An 18852-nucleotide genomic window follows, 5' to 3' on the forward strand; every position below is an offset into this window, starting at 1 on the left:
TCTCTCTCTCTCTCTCTAGCGCACCGGAGTTAAATGACAATGGCTTAAGGGTAAAAAAAATACATTACAAAACGAGATTAGACTGTATGATACACCAAAATTTATAGAACGTTATCATATACCGGTTTGTTGTAGGTGAGCTTAGATTTAGCTCACATTTTATATTACATTTTGTTCACATCCCTTAAATTACCATATATTCCTTTATTCTTAGTTCGTATCCCATTAGATTTTTTTTTTCTGATTTGACTTGGTTCAAACCCAATTAATATAATTTACATATCATTGTACTTAGCTCGCATGCCATTAAATTTAGCCTATATGCAGTTCAATATAGTTTTTAGGTTTAGTTCACATTCCTTTAAGATTTAGTTCAAATGCCGTCAGATTTAACTCACATCTCAGAAAATTTAGTTCAACTTTCAGCTAAATTTTGATATTAAAAAAAAGTTACATCTCTTCTAGATTTAGTTCATACCTCTTTTAGATTCAGTTTACATCCAGTTAAAATTAATTATCATCCCATGTTACTGAGTTCACATCCCATTAGGCTTAGTTCACTTCTCATTATATTTAGTTCACATTTCATTGGCCTTAATTCACATCCCATACAATTTCGTTCACATTCCTTTTAGATAGAGGTCACTTACCTTTAGTTTTATAAAGCTTACCTATCTGTCGATTCAGTTCATATTCATTTCGTATTCGTTTTAGAGGTTGTTTAAATATTTTTATAATATACATGTGCCAGACAGATTACAGAAAGAAAAAGCTGCATCCCTTTATTACATCTGGTCCAACGAGTCATTACATTTACTCCTTTAGTACGGCACTTCTCCGTGCCTTCCCTCGTGCTGCACGGCCATCTGGAAGCACTCATGACTAGTATGTCACACTACCATATTGCAGAACTTCTGCCTATCAGAATTCTTTAATTCCCCGAACTGCATCTCTGTGGAACTCGTTTGGCCAGATCTGTTTCCCCCCAAACTTCAACCTATGGCTGTTCAGGTCCAATTGTTACAGATTTTTTATGAATGGATGACACCAGTAATCTGGTGTATGGATTATTTTTTCTTCGTTTGTTTTTTCTTCCCCTGTTCTGTTAGTTAAAAAACGAAATACCAAAAAAAAAATATTGCTATATAATTTTTGCTACAAGTATAATCTGTTACTTTACTTAGGAGAGAGGCGTTTGGTAGTGAAGGGGTTAATGGTGACTAATTTTATCCCTTTCAGTACGAGGAGTCTCAGCCTTTCAAACCCGATGGCGTACTGTCCATCTCTCTCTCTCTCTCTCTCTCTCTCTCTCTCTCTCTCTCTCTCTCTCCTATAATCTAGACTATTCTACTTAATTTGGGGAGACTTCTCGAATCTATGGGGTGTGACATAACTTTCATTCACCCCTCCAATACTCGCACAACAGGCCTTTCCTAAATGCGAATAGTCTGGAAGGAATATAATACGAATGCACTAAAATAAAAAGCACGTCACCTGATTCAAAGGGTTAAGTGATGGTGTGGCAGCGAGAATTAAGCACTTCAGTAAGGTGATTTGCTACCACCAGACGATTTTATTCAGCTGAAGTGGAGATGTCAGTCAGTGAAAAAGGGTCAGAAACTCAATTACCCCGTCTATTCTAAAACCGTCTGGCAGATGCGATAATGAAATAAAGGTGTGGTATTAGTGAAAGGGTTAAATGATTATGTCTCCAGAATTAGGGCCGTATTATAGGTAGCATAGGAGGCTTTGTAGCACCTTTTCCTTAGCGATTTATTTTGCATGGTACATCTTAAACATCTCTTCCATGATGTTTATATCGTTTTCGTATAGACGCAGTTTGTATCAGTAATATACAATATATTGATGTGTAACGTGCAAAATATATCATTAAGGAAGAGGTCCTACGGAATATCCAAGTCCACTTAAAATACTAACCTCACCGCAGTCCTTTCAGTCCGTTTATACATGATGCTGGGTTTCGTTGCAGGCGTGATGGTGTGGCGTGTGGCAGCGGTGTTGGCGGCGGTGGCGGTGGCGACGGCGGCGGCGACAGAAACAACACCCAGTAGTAGCAGTATGGATGACACGGTAAAGGACTTGTACGACCCGCCGCCAGAGGGCCAACAGGGTCGCTTCTTCCTTAACTATGACCAAGCGGCGGCCTTCAACACCTCCGTGGCCTTCACCATCCCACTCTTCAGTTTCACCCTGCCTGGGGCTGGGGACTCCGCAGCTTCAGGCTTAGACTCAGAAACATTTGGCGCCCTCGCGTTCATAGCCCTTTTCCTGCTTGGTGGACTTGGTGTGGCGCTATACACGACGTCTCAGGGTGCACAGGGAGCGAGAGATGGCTCCATTCACCAGGAGGAGTCGCTCTTGGCCCGCCTGGTGACCGAGAGCCTTGCGGGATTGCCCAATATAGTGGACACCGACAGCTGTGCACGTCTGGTCATCTGTGGTGCGCATGCTGAGCCGCAGAGATATGGACTCTTGGCATTTCCCTTCAAACTCTTCTTCCCGTGAGTACCGAGAGATTTTATTTTTCATATTTTCAACCAATGTATATTCCTGTATCTACCTCTCTATCTACCTGCATACAGCTCCTCACTTATTTATTTACCAGTCCTAGTCAGTGAATCCATCATCAGCACAAGGATACGACCTCCTGACTTGGCCCTTCAAGTTCTTCTCGTGCGTGCTGAACAGTATATTTCCACAGTACTATACAGTATAACAGACTATGTATCTATTGGTATCTATCTGCCTGTGGTTACAACTATCCGTCTATCTGCTTACCTGTCTGTCTATAACAGATCTACGTTTCTGTCTGCTAGCATCTTTCTGTCAATTTATCTATCTGTTTATGTATCTATTCAACTGTCTGTATGTTTGCCACAGAGATATGGCATCCTGGTATGACCTTTTTAAATCCTTCGTAGCCCATTCCTACTTCCAATAACCCATATAACTCAATTTCCATGACAGCAGCTTATCTCTATTCCATTCCCTCAGCTTATCTCTGTTCCATACCCATAACCCATCACTGTTCCATACTCATAACCTACCTCTGCTCCATACCCATAACCAATCACTGTTCCATATCTATAATCTACCTCTGTTCCATACCCATAATCCTTCTCTGTTCCATACCCATGACCTCTCTTTGTTCCATATCCATAACCCTGGCCTATCTCTGATCCATACTCCAGCCTATACTGGCATGAAGAAAGTCGACTACTAGATACCTTATTATGCATTCTTTAAGGGGCGCCCTGGTTAGTATTTTGATCGTGATTTGTATTCATCATTGGATTTCTGATATGCCTAATTAGCACAGAGGAGTAAGTGACCTTCATAGGTTATTCCTGTCTTCCGTTACTCCTTTCCTCTCACCCCCCTTCCTGTTACTCCTTCCTCCTTTCTGTCTGTTTGTCGGTCTTCCTCCCTGTCTCTCTCTCTCCGTCCCTACGTTCGTTCTCCCTCTGTCCTACCTGTCTCCCTCTGTCCTATTTTTCGTTCATCCTCCTTGTATGTCTCTTTCTACCCTTCCTTTCCTTTTCCTTCCTCCCTGCCCCTCTCCCTCATCTTCTACCTCCCCGCCTCCCCCATCCCTTCTCTTATTCTTCCTGCTTCTCTGTTTCCCTCTACCATTCCTTTCATGTTCCCTCAGCCTGTTTCCTTTATTCTTCTCATATGTTGTACATCTCTGTCTCTTTGCCTTCCGTCCATTCGACCTCCATGTCTCCCTCCTTTCTTTTGTTTTTCTTCATCCCTCATTCGCTCCCCCTCTTCTTTTCTCTATACTTGTTATCGACCTCCCTCCTCTCCTTCCACCCCCCTCCATCCCTCCCTTTCTAACATTTGCCGTACCTCCTTCCCTTTCAGTTTCCCCTCCTTCCTTCATTGCTCCATTTCTTCATCTCTTATTCCTTCCCTCCTCCATTCCTTCCTTCCTTCCATTTTCCCCTCCTTCCCGTGCTACCTTCCTCCCATTCTTCCTCCCACCCTAACTTCTCATTCTCCCTCTCCCCCTGCCTTCCTCCCGCTCTTCCTCCCCCCCTACCTTTCTCCTATTCTCCCTCCCACTCTACTTTCTTCCCACTCTCCTTCCACCCTACCTTCCTCCCATTCTCCCTCCCGCTCCCTCCTCTTTTTAAGTATACAAGTTCAGTATATCAAGGTTTGTTCCATCATAACGGTCCACTGGTAGACGTTATGCGTTTTTCGATGTCCTCTCGTCCATGCTTTCACTATTTACGTTGCTAAGATGCCAGGATGTGACATTGTTGCGTAAACTCGTATGGTTGAAGCCTGAAGAGCAAAACTATGTCCTCTCACGCAATCTGATGGTTTCTCTCCATAAAATGGTGTCAATAGCCTGGATAGAGTGGTTAAGTGCTTTCTGGCCTACTGTTTAACCATATCTGTGGCTGGGATTTCTCTCAACAGAATATAATTGTCAGCCTGAATTCATTTACTAAGTGTTCCCTCGCACTCTCACATTTTGGCACAGCTGAACAAGAACAGGTTGCGATTTTGATTTCTGCTACTGGAATTCGCTTAGGTTAATATAATCGTCTGTTTTTTAATTAAAGTACTAAGTGTTCTTTCGTTGATTCGTAACGTACCTCAGATGAACAAGAACAGTTTACGATTTTCAAGCAGACGTAAGTACCTAAACTGCGTGCTACGAGGGATGCTGTCTGGCCCGGTTAATAACAGTACACAGGTAAGATGTGACTGGGTTCCCGATATCTTCTCCACTGACCTGCTACTCCCGCTTTCTCGTAGGTGTTAGGATTTTTCCTCTCTTAACTGCGTCCTTCCCAGTTTATTTCTACATATGGTACTTCATGTCACTGATTTCCTGGCTAAGTTTTCTCATATGGCTAAAAACCAAATCTAGGCAAGGATTTGAACACTCTCCCCCTCCATGTCTTGCGTGAATGGGTGTGTGGTTCCTGACGGGGTTTGAATTACAGTTAGTTCTCCGGAAAAATAATAAAATGATAATAATCCCGTTATAGTGCAAGTAAAATCAAGTGAACAGAATACAATGGCCTTAACCCCTTCGATCCGAAACGTATTTTTCAACTTTATTCTTGACATAGACGGTTTCCTTTACCTTTGCAAATATTTCTCGAACTGGAGGGATTTGATATAGCCCTTATTGACCCCTTGTTTATTTGGGTCCCTTCCTATGTTAAATAAATATGTCTGAATGCACAAAGAATAAAACAGAGAATACGTCCTTGAACTAAAGCCATTACACGTTACATATATGAGCCTGAAACGGTAGGCAATTAAAAGGAATAGAAATTTTCACATCGTAGTCGTATATGAAGGCGTTTAAATTCCATCAAGTTTCCCGTAAATTATTCTCCTCTCAGTATAGTGCAAGTGGAAGCAAAAGATCTGAATAGTGTTCCCTGCTCAAATATAAAAATCGTCATCGTAGTGAAGGGGTTTAAATGCCACCATGTTTCCCATAAAAGTCTTTGATTCTATAAAATGCTAGAATTAAGCGAACAGAATGATCTAGTCTGACTCATTCCATCTAGGCAAATGTCACTGATAATAACGTACGGTACATAAGTCATTAGTACAATAAAGTGAATTGAGTATCTCTCTCCCTCTCTCTCTCTCTCTCTCTCTCTAACGTGCAAGTAAGAGCAAAAAATTCGAATATTGTCCCTCTCACTCCATCCCTTGTGCATCTGACACGGGAGGTCAAGCGACGTCCCATAAACTCGCCTTATCTGGAATGTAAATCTGATACTTGAGGATAATTTGAGAGTCTCTGAGGGGGAATAAAATTAGAGACAGGCTCCCTCTTTGTGCTGTAAAATCCTCTGCCACCCTTCCCTTTCCCCCTCCCCTCTTCTTCTTGTTCCAGATGATTCTTTTTTTCCCTGAGCTTTATCCAGCCACTCTCTCGTGAACTTGCATTTTCCTCTCGGTTTGGATATTTTTTTTCTGGTCTGATTCTCCTCCTATTTCAGTTGATCTTTGTCTCTGACATTTTCCCAATCTACCTCTTTTGTTCCCTTAATTCTCTTCTTTCTTTCAAGTGATCCTCTCTTTTTCTATTCTTCTCCAAGCGATCCCTCTTGGGCTAGCATTCTCCTCTTGTTTCAGGCATACTTTTACTTTCTCAGCGACCTTCCTTAAACGTATATTTCCTCCTGAAGCACCTGATATTTTTTGCCTTATCTCTAGACAAACTCTCTAAAACCGATACTTCTTGCTCCAGACGATCTCTTACCCTGACCTTCTCACATGCAACTTCTCTTGAACTTGTTTTTTTGTCTTGCTTTCGATTTTTTCCGTGATTCCTAACCTTCAATTATGAGTTAAAAGATAAATATTAAGGAAAATAAATGACAAGAAAAAAACTATGAGAGAGAGAGAGAGAGAGAGAGAGAGAGAGAGAGAGAGAGAAATTTAAGACAACCAGACTGAATACTAACCCTCTCCTAATATCGGTCATGTCGGTTAGCCTATATAAGGATATGTATGTATGTATGTACGTTTGTCGTTTCAACACGTTCACACTTAGCCCAGTGCTCACATGGAATACATTTATATACCGTAAGCGGGATAACACACACACACACACACACACACACACACACACACACACACACAGAAGGTAAACCAACACTTACACATGGTTGAAATTACTTACACAGCTCTTCAGTCCGAGGACGACTCTCATTATTTTCATCCCTGCTATTTCCAGACGACTTTCTTTAGCATGGAAGGATATTTTTCGAACTGGTAGTGATAGTTTTTATTAACCCCAAAATTTTCCAAAACTTAAAAAAATAGAAAATCGTCTGATGGTAAAGATAAACTAAAATTAAAAGACATTGTTCCCAGTTAGTTAACCCTTTGGCTACTAGAATTTCCTGTAGCTGAATATGATTATCTGGTGTCTAATCGTTCGGTGTCAAACCACCTTGAATCAAAGTGTCCGGTGTCAAACAGTCTGGTGTCTGCCATCCAGTGTCATATCATCCGGTGTCAGCCATCCAGTGTCATATCATCCGGTGTCAGCCATCCATTGTCATATCATCCGGTGTCAGCCATCCAGTGTCATATCATCTGGTGTCAGCTATCCAGTATCATATCATCCGGTGCCAGCCATCCAGTGTCATATCATCCGGTGCCAGCCATCCAGTATCATATCAACCGGTGTCAGCCATCCAGTATCATATCATCCAGTGTCATATCCGGTGTCAGCCATCCAGTGTCATATCATCCGGTGTCAAATCATCTGGTATCAAACTGTCTGGTGTCAAACAGTCTAGAGTCAGCCATTCAATGACATATCATCCGGCGACAAACTGTCCTGCGTCTGACTGTCCAGTGTCAAATCAACTGATGTGAAACCATCTAATGTTTAAACTAATTTGAGGGACACGCTTCGAGCTGGAGAGGCTAAGGATAGCCTTCAGTAATGAGGTAGGCTTTCATCTTGAATTATGACTCCACTGTATATCTCCAGCTTTCAGTTGCTCGATCCTAAATAACCAACCAAATTAATAGCCAAACTAAATTTATCCTAATCCATTAAGCCTGCCAAAGTGCAGGATCAAAAGTCAAATTATATAGATGGATAAATAGACAGAAACATAGATAGAGAGATACATAGACATACATACACAGATAAACAGATAAACAGAAAGACAGATAAACAGACAGTCACAGAACTTGACGCAATAGCTCCGGGAGGTGATTCTAGAGCTGATTTTGAGCAAAAAATGCCTTTACATGGATCTAATTCCCAACCGCTATGGAGCTTTAGTTACTAAAAACTACAAAAGCTTAAATGATGTCTCACTTAATTCATCCATAACGTCATCAATACCTTTTGCTCTCTTAGTTCTAAGAGTTGAATTTAGGTTGATACAGGATTTTTTTGTACTCAAAAGCAGCTCTAGAATCACCTCTTGAAGATAAAACGTCAAGTTCCGGGACGCCTTGTATATATTGCAAGGCTAAAACCAAAAAATGTGATATGCAATAGAAAAAGAAGAAAATAAAGAAAAGAAAGAAAGACAGCACGTAAAAATAAAGTATACACAAAGGTGAAAAAATATCTTCTTTGGGTCAAGGCAACTGAAGGTAAACCAGACCTGTTTCATCTTTCGACCTCCTCCTCCTTCTCCACCCAGGCATTCCCTCTGAGGCCCCACTGCCCCACACTGCATGCTACACGGCCATCAAAGCGCGGTCACTAAGCTTTGGCGTGGGGCAGTACTTCATTTCCCGCCCTCTCTCCTCCCCCCGCGGGCCTCGTCTGGCTACTTGAACGTGTCTGGCGGGGTTATTGATGAGGTGGTGGGAGGGAAAGGGGAGGGGAGGCGTGGGGTAAGGTGTGGCTGTGAGTTATTGCTATTGATGTAAGGATTGTGGGATGGCAAGAGACTGAGTTTAGGAGAGAGAGAGAGAGAGAGAGAGAGGGGGGGGCTGACAGACAGACAGACAGACAAACAGACAGACAGACAGACAGAGACAGAGACAGAGAGACAGACAGACAGATACAGAGAGAGAGAGAGTCCATCCATCCATTGCCAGACGCCATGTATCCCAAACGGGGTGGTCAAGGGCTTAGAGTTAATTGTTTTACAGGGAGGGGCACTAATCCTCCACCAACCCCACTTGACACGTAGGGATGCCAACAGCATCTGGTGTTCCCAGGCGGTCACCCATCCAAGTACTAACCAGACCCAACGTTGCTTAACTTCGCTGATCGGACGGGAAGCGGTGTACTCAACGTGGCATGGCCGTTGGGAGAGAGAGACTGCAGCATAATTCAGCCTCCCTACCACTACGTAAGCCTCCTTCATTACCATTCCCACCACCTTGTCTGTCCTTGTCCAGCCTTACAGCCACTCAGTGACTCCCTTCCCTCCTTCTTCTTTATCGGTCAGTAACCCCATCACCTCGGGCACCTGCCCTAGCCACGATGACGTCATTATTATATTCTTGTTACCTCCAGATGTATGAGCAAAAAAAGTCACCAGTGTTAAAAGGCTGAATTGGGAAGTTGCTTTGGTATGCTCTGGGACCGACTAATGTGTGTGTGTGTGTGTGTGTGTGTGTGTGTGTGTGTGTGTGTGTGTGTGTGTGTGTGTGTGTAGTATTCCCGTTATATATTGGTATGCATCGCTTAAAGTCGTGCTGCGTTGGTATGTTTCTTTTCCAATTTTACCATGTTGGTATGCTTCAACAGTAGTGTTATGCATCTAGATTTTCTTTGCTTTCTTTCTTTTAGTACAGTTTATCATGCCTTTCTTGATCTTTCATATGTAGGGCTGCTTCTCCCTCGGACATCCCCTACCCTGTTCTACCTTCCTACACCACTCTATACCGTCCTTCCCTCACCTAGCCTATTTTCCCCTGTCTTGTTCCCCTTCTCTGATCTATACTGTTCTTCTATCACCTGCCCTGTCATCCTTTTCCTTTTTCTACCCTGCTTTACCCTGTCCTTCCCCGCACAAAAACCTTCTTTGTTTTTCGTACTCCTCGTGTATTTAACTTCCCTGTCATACTATTCCCTTATCTTCCCTTGCCTACCCTACATTAGACCCCTTACCAAACCCTACTCTACCCCGCACCGCCTTGCTGTACCCTACTCTTCATTGCCTTACCCTGTCCTACCCTGTCTTTCCCTACAGTACATAACCCTGCCCTGCCTTGCCTTGCCCTTTTCTTCCCTGTCTTACCCAGTCCTCCTCTAAGCCTCTGTTCTCTTTCTTTATCCTTACAGTTGGAATTAAATCAAGAATGCACGATGGGCTTGAGAGTGTCGTAATTTAGGTGGAATGAGAGGCTTCATAATAATCTTCTAACAGTTTACTTTTCATTTTACATAGCCACTTTCTTGTATACTCTTTATGTCGTTTTAATACCGACTTAGTTTGCATCAAAAACTTACAAGAGGATACGTAAGCTCAATGTGGTAAGTAAATCGATAAGGAAAAGAAGTTACAGTGTTCTCAGAACCACTTAGAGTATGACCCTGAGTAATCTGACTAGCTCGGAACTGTTGGTATACCTGATTTCCTGGTGCTACTCTCAACCCCATCAACCCAAGGACGTGCAGTCAGAGAAACACCTACCACTCCAGTTCCGTCTGATGGAAATTGACAACTGGCGAAATTAATTGAAAATCCTATTTCTACCAGTGCGTGTTGCAGATAGTTCGATTTTTCCGCTATGTTTTCTTCAAATTTTGGGAAGATACTTGTCTCTGTATTTCTCGTTCTATTCATGCCTATTCCAGATGCTTTTATTCAGCTTAAAAGAATTTTTTCTTTTGCTGGAGGCGTGAGATACACTCTACATTAATCCCTGCTAATACGAAAGGTCATTATTGAGTTTAATATAATCGTCTGCAGCTAACGAGGATTAAATCTCTGAAACTCTTCGCTAATGACTTAATTTCGTAACTATATTTATAGATGTTCTTGATGGTTATTGCAGATGAGTTTGAAAGTGCAATATTGAGAATCTTCCGATATTTCTGTACTAAAGCCGTATTCAAGTCCTCGTGGTAGGCCTACCTCTTCCGTAGCCATCTATTTTACACAAATCTTAGCATTCTCTTCTATGTTATTTGTACTGTGTTGATATCGATTACAGTTTGCATTAACAACGTAACGGATGATGCTGAGATCACTTGGAATACGGACTCTATTTTGTGATGCTTAAGGTCTTCTCGTTTTTAAGGAGGCTTTGTGTCACCTTCTCTTTTATTACTAATTTTGCGCTTTATACCTTAACTTCTCCATCTTGGGCTGGAGGGGGACGCCTTCGTGTGGTGGCACCGATATGGTTAGGTCCCTCAACTGCCTGTCTGTACAGGCGTCCCTCAACTACTTTCTTATCCCCCGAAAGGTGGATAAGGTTTTGAAGATCAGCTTCATCCTGTAGTCCACTGACTTCAAGTTTCCGATGTAGCTGGGGCTACTACTACTACTACTACTACTACTAATAATAATAATAATAATAATAATAATAATAATAATAATAATAATAATAATAATAATAATAATTCTACTACTACTACTACAGTAATGCGACGACTAACGCTTCATCTCGAAGACATTTTTATTGTATTCTTTCTGGCACCTGACTATTTTATTTGGCATGGCGGCTGTGAATGTGCTTAAGAAGAACACAACTAAACCCCACAGTTCGAGAAATATCCCTCACCTGATTAAAATAATCTGGATCAGTGATGGAGTCAGTTAAAAGTGTAAGTGTAATTGAACATAATTACATTTAGGGAAAATAATTATAATGATGGGGTCTTGTCACTGCCTTTTTTATTGTAACTGAGGAAAAAGTACTTACTCCACAGAAATTTTCCAACCTGAAATGCGGTCGGGAATGAATGAAAAAAAGAAAAGAAAAAAACATTCCCGAATCGACTCAAGCCTTTCATAATGTTCCCAGAGCTTCTCGTGCGTAAAACTCGGGGTATTTAAGACGCAAGAGCAACACCGTCACAGGTAAATGGGTCACTGTTTCCACTTGTAAGGAGGGAGGGTACTGTATTCATATTACTATTTTTATTTGTGATAATTTAAGTTCATCACAAATACTTACCTCTCCCCCCCAACAAATGTAATGGTTTTGACTTTTGAGTAATTGTAATTGAAATGTAATTATTCTTCTGAGCAACTGATTGAAATTTTATTATTGTTTTGAGTGAGTGTAACTGAAATGTACTTATAGCTCTGAGTAACTGTAATATAAATGACCAAATTTTAAAAGCAACTGTAATTTGACTGTAATCGACGTAACTGACCCCATCACTGGTCTCAATAGGGCAAAAAATTTATACATGAAGGAGACAGCATCGTAATGAAGGGGTCAGTTTTGTCTTGTGTGTTACGGTGTACTGTCTCTTTGTTAATTTTGGCTTTGACTGCAGAAGCAATATACAAGATGCAGTGAAAAAACAGTCATACGGAACGGATGTATAAATTCCTTAACTGACGAGAATATAACCACTGGAGTGGGATGCTTGGATATACTGAAGACAGTTTCCCCCTCGTAACTTACATTATTATTATTATCATTATCATTTACTATTATTATTATTATTATTATTATTATTATTATTATTATTATTCAAGGAAGAACTTAATACACACGGAGATTAAGCACTCTTCTTTCCTTGTTTATCCTGCAGACAAAATACAACCTACTATAATTTTCCACTCCTATCTAATCTTTGTTTTTGTTGGAGGAATGGGAGGTATTATGTTGTCCTTTTTGGAGAAAATAAATACGAGAGGAAATTGATCACAAGTCTGTGTGAATCCCGGCCTTGGAGTGTTGGTATAAATAAGGATATATTAGGATACATCAGGATACATTAGGATACATTAAGATACATCAAGATATATTAAAATACATTAGGGTACTTTAAAATATATTAGGATACATCAAGATACACTAGAATACATTGGGATACATTCAGATACATTAGGATACACTAGGATGTAGGGTACATCAAATTTACAGTCACTTCTTAGTAAATGTACAATCGGCATCAGAAGTCCTGTCACCTTTCCTGTTTTTCTCTCCACGGACTTTGAAAATCATTATAGTGAATCCGCAGCAACTGACACTGATCACTTTATTTAGCTATAGATCAGTGTCATTAGCATCCGATGTTACAGATTCACCGCACTGTCAAAAGTCCTTGGAGAGAAAAAAAACAGCTACATCGACAGGACTTTTGAAGCCGACTATACACTGCCCTGGTCCATCCACTTGCACTTCCCGTCACGTAGCCTACTGTCCTACTGACCACGCCATACCGTTACACTTATCTTACCTCACCCACCCATCCACTCCCCTGTCCTGATCCACTAGACATATCCAGTTCTCATCTTGTTCCATCCTAATCTAACTTAATCCCGTCCTAATCCACATGCAGTATTCATATCAAATTATACTAACCCACATATATTATCCAACTCAAATTATCCTACTGTAACACACATACAGTACAATATCTAAAATTATCTTACCTCAACTCACATCATTCAGACTCAAATTATATGCAGGATTCAGATCGAATTATCCAAACCCACATGTAATATCCAGCTCAAAGTATCCCATATTAACCCACATACAATACATTATCTAAGATTATCTTATCCTAACTCACATACATCAAACTCAAATTGCCCTATCCAAAACTATCTACAATATCCCCTTCTTACTGTACCTTAACTCACGAATCGAATCCAACTTCTTTCTTACCCTATCCATTTCAGTTTAGATTTCCAACTTCTAAGCTACCAAATTCAGCTATCAGCTCATTTCAATCTACTTTCTACCCTCTCCTAATCTACCAAGCTTTCCTTCTCAAGTTTTCGTTTACCTTTATTCTAACATTGTACTAATACTATCTTAACTATATCCTTAACTGTCCTAACCCTATTTAATCTATATTTTGATCCATTATGCAAATCCAACTCTCAGTTCATCTAATTCTAACATCTTTCAGTCCTATTTTAGCCTAGGCTGCAGTCCTAACCCAATCCAAACTCTGCCTTGACTGTCGCCTTAATCAATCTTAATCTCTTCCAGTCCTTTCCTAAATTATCATGCAATAACCCTAGCCATATTATGTCCTTACCAACGAAGCGTTATTAAACTCTCTTCATACTTACCTCTGATTTCTTTCAGTCCTATTCTAACCTATCCCGCTATTTTATCCCTATCTAAACCTTATCCTTACCCAAACCTATCCTAACTTATCTTCCCCAGTCCCAATCCAAAGCCAGTGCTTTCCCATTAACCAGTCCTTCACTAATCAATCCTTCCCAACTCTGTCCAGGGCCAACCCTTCCCCATACAACCAGCTTATTTCTACATATACTCAGCTCGATCCTAGCTTAGCCTTCCCCTGCCCAAGCCTATCGTTACCGGTGAAGACAGCCCAGCTCTCGACATCACGCAAATATAATCTATTCACAATCGTATCCCAACTTATCCTAACTACACCCTAACCTATTAAGCAATTCTACTGCATTTTACCCATCCATAACCTATTCAAATAATTCCATCAACCTAACCTAACGTCACCTAGCCCTATTCAAACCTAACCATCCTAACTTACTCATGCGTAGCCCTCTCGTGACAGTCCTAACTCATGAACCAAACCTGTTCTTCTCTGCTTAATATTATCCATTTCCTAGCCTAATGTTTCACCTTACCCCATCCAGCTTCACCTAGCCCTATTCCAACCTAGATGTAGCGGCAATTGCAACCCTGGGCACATTTGAATGTGAACCCAGAGGCCTGGAGTTTTAAGTTTCTCCTCTCGTGCAGTCCTCCACTCTCCTTTTGGCTGATAAGGATGGAGGTGAGGAACGCATGTATAACCAGGCATTGAGCCACCCACTTATATCGGTGCCACCACGTGAAGGCGCCCATCCCCAGCACCTTCTATCCCAGCTTGCCATATACTAACATATGCCAGTCCAATCCTATCCCGTGAAGAAACATTAACTACAAATTACCTATCCCAACCCCAACCTAACGTATCCTAAGTCTAATCCGTTCTATTATATCCTAATCTGATCTACCCCAACCAACTTACAGATCCAACCCCCAACTTGTACCAGGTCATTCGTAGTCTGACAAACGTCCCCGCCCCTTCTGTGTAATTCACCGGGTCGGTCAGGATCATTTGTTGGTCGTGATCGTCGCTTTACCCTCCCGGAAGGGAGCTGAGAGCTCATATAGTCCGATCTAAAGGCAAGGCTGTGGCCTTCACACACGCACACACTCATCCCCTTGCTCAAAGGGGACAGTAAACGCCCACTTCGTCAGTGAAACTTTTCGCAACCTAAGCGAGGCGCGAACTCCCGTCTACAAGATGGCAAGCGAGAACGTTACCACTGAGCCAGCGAGCGGTGTGTGTGTGTGTGTGTGTGTGTGTGTGTGTGTGTGTGTGTGTGTGTGTGTGTGTGTGTTTTGGGTAGCGGTATGATGCGCCGAAGGTCCGCTGCTTCACGACAGCTGACAGATGTACACAAACGAACACGCACAAGCACACGCACATACACACTCTCACATAGGCCCTTACATAATGCATGAAAAGAGGGGATAGGACTGAACTGTAAATTCCATCCGGTTTTGTATGTAACAAGGCGTTCAGCAAAATTTTACACACCTATTTTCATTTAAGAAAAAAATGAAGTTTCAGCTTTATCATCACCATCGTCCTCATGACAACCTGTTTCCAGTATTCCTTCCACGGATACAAGAAAAAAATTACCATTCTAATATTCAGGTATACACACACACACACACACACACACACACACACACACACACACACACACACACACATTATATATATATATATATATATATATATATATATATATATATATATATATATATATATATATATATATATATGTGTGTGTGTGTGTGTGTGTGTGTGTGTGTGTGTTCAGTCCTCTAACTCCTTCATGACGACGTCTTCGATCTCTTGAGATCATATCTATCATATTCATGTTCCTGCCAGACGATAGTATTCACTTTGGAGAGAAATTTGGTCATACAAAATTTAACTCCTTGAAAGACTGACGATTTTTTTCATTCGTGCTATTTCTAGACGATTTTATTAAGCTTAAGGGAGACTTTGAGAGGTGGAGATAACCTTTATTAGCCTTAATAACCGCTTTACTTCACAAGGTATCCTCCTATGTTCAATAAAATCGTCTGGAAGTACCAAGAATAAGCCAAAAGAGTACGTCCGCGGATTCCTGGGTTTAATCTCATTTCCCCCACAAACAATCCCTGCTGTGCTGGTGATTAATCAGAGGAGTGAGAGTTCATAGCCACCAACCTCCATCTCACCCCCGCACCTCCAGCCCACCCACTCCGCTCCTGCTGGTCATCGAGGCGTAATCTTAATTGTGTCATTAGTATGTTGCCGCACAGACCCATATCCCGTATGAATGGCTGAGTCAGTAAGGCTATAGTAGGGTTTGGCATCGTTCATTTAGTCTGGAGCGCTATGAAGAAGAGGGTATAAGAGGGTTTACTTGCTCCTTTTCACTGTCCTCACACTTTCTGAGCTACACTGGTACACAAAACCGACCTTACGATTCTTATATGATGATTCATCCTTAACAGTACTGGTGACTTTATAATTAAATGGTAACGTAACGTCAGAGTAGAGTAGTAAAGCACAAAGCTCTTCCCCTGCCATTTAAAACCTTTGGGAATAAACCGAACTGGAAAGCAGACAAACTTTGTACGGTTAAATAACTGGAGGAATTACATAGGTCTACTGTTGTCAGTCTCTATATCTGTCTGTTATCCAATCTCCCCGCTTTTCTTCTACCCTTTCAGGAGCGTAGGGGTCTAGAGTTACGCTACTTAGTCCCAACACTTAGGCCTCGTTCATCCCTGAGGGGAATTATATAAGCAAAACTCCCACCCACCCCACAGATAGAAGCACTTACGGGCCCCATCCGGCTGAAGAGCCTTAACCCACTGGTCCACCAGAGTTTGATATACAATGTCTCCAAAGCCTCTTTTTGTTTTAAGCGAATTAAGATTTAGCAATCATTCCTCGTATATCTTAGTTATAGATGGAATTAATTAGATAGCTTTCTTTGAAATTTCAGTTTTATTGCTCCTTGCTCTAGAGTTGTTCCCAGAGATAACAGCATATTCCAGGTGCGATCCTGCAAACTTTTGAAACAATATGATTATGTCCTGAGATTTTTTTTTCTTTATGATTATTTGCATTTCGGTTGATTTTATCAGTCTTTTCTTACGCTGTTGTCAGATTTCTAAGTTTCAAGGGACAGTGACCCCTAAAGTTTAGACACTGTGAAAGTAGTAATTTTGTGATTCACCATGCCCTACTCTAATCTTTAATGGCACTGCCATTGGGAAGAACTTTTTTTTTTTTTTTAATGGAAAATTCTAGTGCAGTTTCGTGAATCAAACATCTATTTTGCTGACATCCTGCCACTGGCTTAGCGTCATGACTGCCTGCCTTCATCTGATAGGATAGAACTTTCATTACATCTATCCTTTGCCAGTGTCAATATGTACAATATAGATGGTAATTCTACAGTCTTGCATTTATATCCTTCAAGTAAAACGCGAACAGAACGAGTCCTCACAATATTTTTTCGTTAACTTCGTGATCTCGTGATCTTGCTAAGTGAAAGAACAATTATGAGAGAGAGAGAGAGAGAGAGAGAGAGAGAGAAATGAATTCCCCGAGCTAGGCAACTAAGGCCATATAGCCCCGCTGGTTTACAGGAGGGCGCCACCTCTCCCGGCAACGGTAGCCTGGGCGAGGCTCGAACTTGCGACCTCCCGATCACAAGCTCAGCGCGCTACCACTGTGCTACCGCGCCCCCAGAGAGAGAGAGAGAGAGATAGAGAGAGAGAGAGAGGAACTAACATGAACCTCGGGTGCAGTAGAACAAACGTAGGAGGTGAGATCACTTAAGTACACTCTCGATGCGAATAGTATGGATGATAGCCTATGTGTCACAACGAAGGAAAGTGGTGACGGATATCTTTCTCATTGTCATAACCATCATCATCATCCCATTTCCTAGTTGTACAATGTGGTTGAAGTATAACCTGGAGATCAAATAAAAGATCATGTAGTAAGCTTACTCCTTTCAATATCGGATTTCTTTATTTTCTTATTATAGCCACCGCCAAATATCTTTACTCAGCTTTAGAGAGACCTTGACTGGAAAACTGCTATCATTATTTTCCAATATCCCTTTCCATACAAGGACTGTGTATAAAAGTATGTATTCTATTCTTGGCACAGTCAAAGGACATTTCTCAGCTTGTGAAAGACATCTGGCAGCATCTTTTAACTCTTATTTATGTATATACACTTTAAATGTTCAGTGTCTATATATATGACTGCTGCATACATCCAATGTTTGATTCTGCATCGTCTTATCCTCCCCCTCGGTAGCTATGCCGCCCCCTCCTGACAGTCCTGACTCAGCTCGCATTCCACCCTGACGGGCTTTACTCTGCCCGTGTCCAAGCTGTTGACCACAGATGGACAAATCTTAACTAACTCCAACGTTTACAAATAAACATTTATTCACTGTATTACAGAAATTATAAAATGAACTATACTAGACCTAAACTGGGTAAAAAATGCTATATCAACATTGGTCAAATTCTTAACAGCTACTGAGATATTTTACTAATGACCTTATAAAAAAGGGAAATCTCTCTCCCTCTAAATTCACCAGTTGGGTCATCAGCAACAGTACATACGCAATGGTTAAGAATTTTAACCCATTTTGATATCACATTTTTTACTCAAAACCAACACTAAAATCACCTCCGGATATTAGTACGTCTTCCCGTGTATATACGGTATATATATATATATATATATATATATATATATATATATATATATATATATATATATATATATATATATATATATATATATATATGTATGCATGTATGTGAATCCCTCATTTATCATATCCCAAAGTTCTCCCCTTTCCTCCTGCGACACCCTGGATATTCATGAAAGCCTTAGTATGTGCGAGGACAACTGGTAGAGAAAAAGAACCTTGCGATACAAAAAAAAAAAATACCTGGAATTAGAGGAAAGTCAGGTACAGCATTTCAAGATCCCAGATATGTCAAGATGTACAGGGGAAACAGATAGTCAGGGAAGATGATAAGCAGTGAAAATGATAGACTGAACGTTGTACTGAGAGGCAGGCAAGTACGTGTACACAGGGAAGGTAGGAGAAAAATGAGCAAGTAGTAAACATG

General features: G+C 41.1%; 1 protein-coding gene and 1 non-coding gene across 2 annotated transcripts in view; one reads left to right on the forward strand and one right to left on the reverse strand.

The window, feature by feature from the left end:
• Nucleotides 1-1995: 1995 nt before the first annotated feature.
• LOC145414662 (uncharacterized) overlaps nucleotides 1996-18852 on the forward strand; it is a 133224-nt gene continuing 116367 nt past the window's right edge. The window contains exon 1 of the mRNA XM_080284181.1: nucleotides 1996-2522. Coding sequence (XP_080140307.1) covers nucleotides 1996-2522 — 527 coding nt within the window. The remainder of the gene's footprint in view (nucleotides 2523-18852) is intronic.
• Nucleotides 8685-8803, reverse strand: LOC145414786 (5S ribosomal RNA). Its single transcript, XR_013899940.1, has one exon. It is a non-coding gene; the product is annotated as a 5S ribosomal RNA (ribosomal RNA).

This window comes from Coenobita brevimanus, chromosome 100, assembly GCF_032717465.1.
Source record: "Coenobita brevimanus isolate Jiangsu-jjx chromosome 100, ASM3271746v2, whole genome shotgun sequence".
Taxonomy (NCBI): domain Eukaryota; kingdom Metazoa; phylum Arthropoda; class Malacostraca; order Decapoda; family Coenobitidae; genus Coenobita; species Coenobita brevimanus.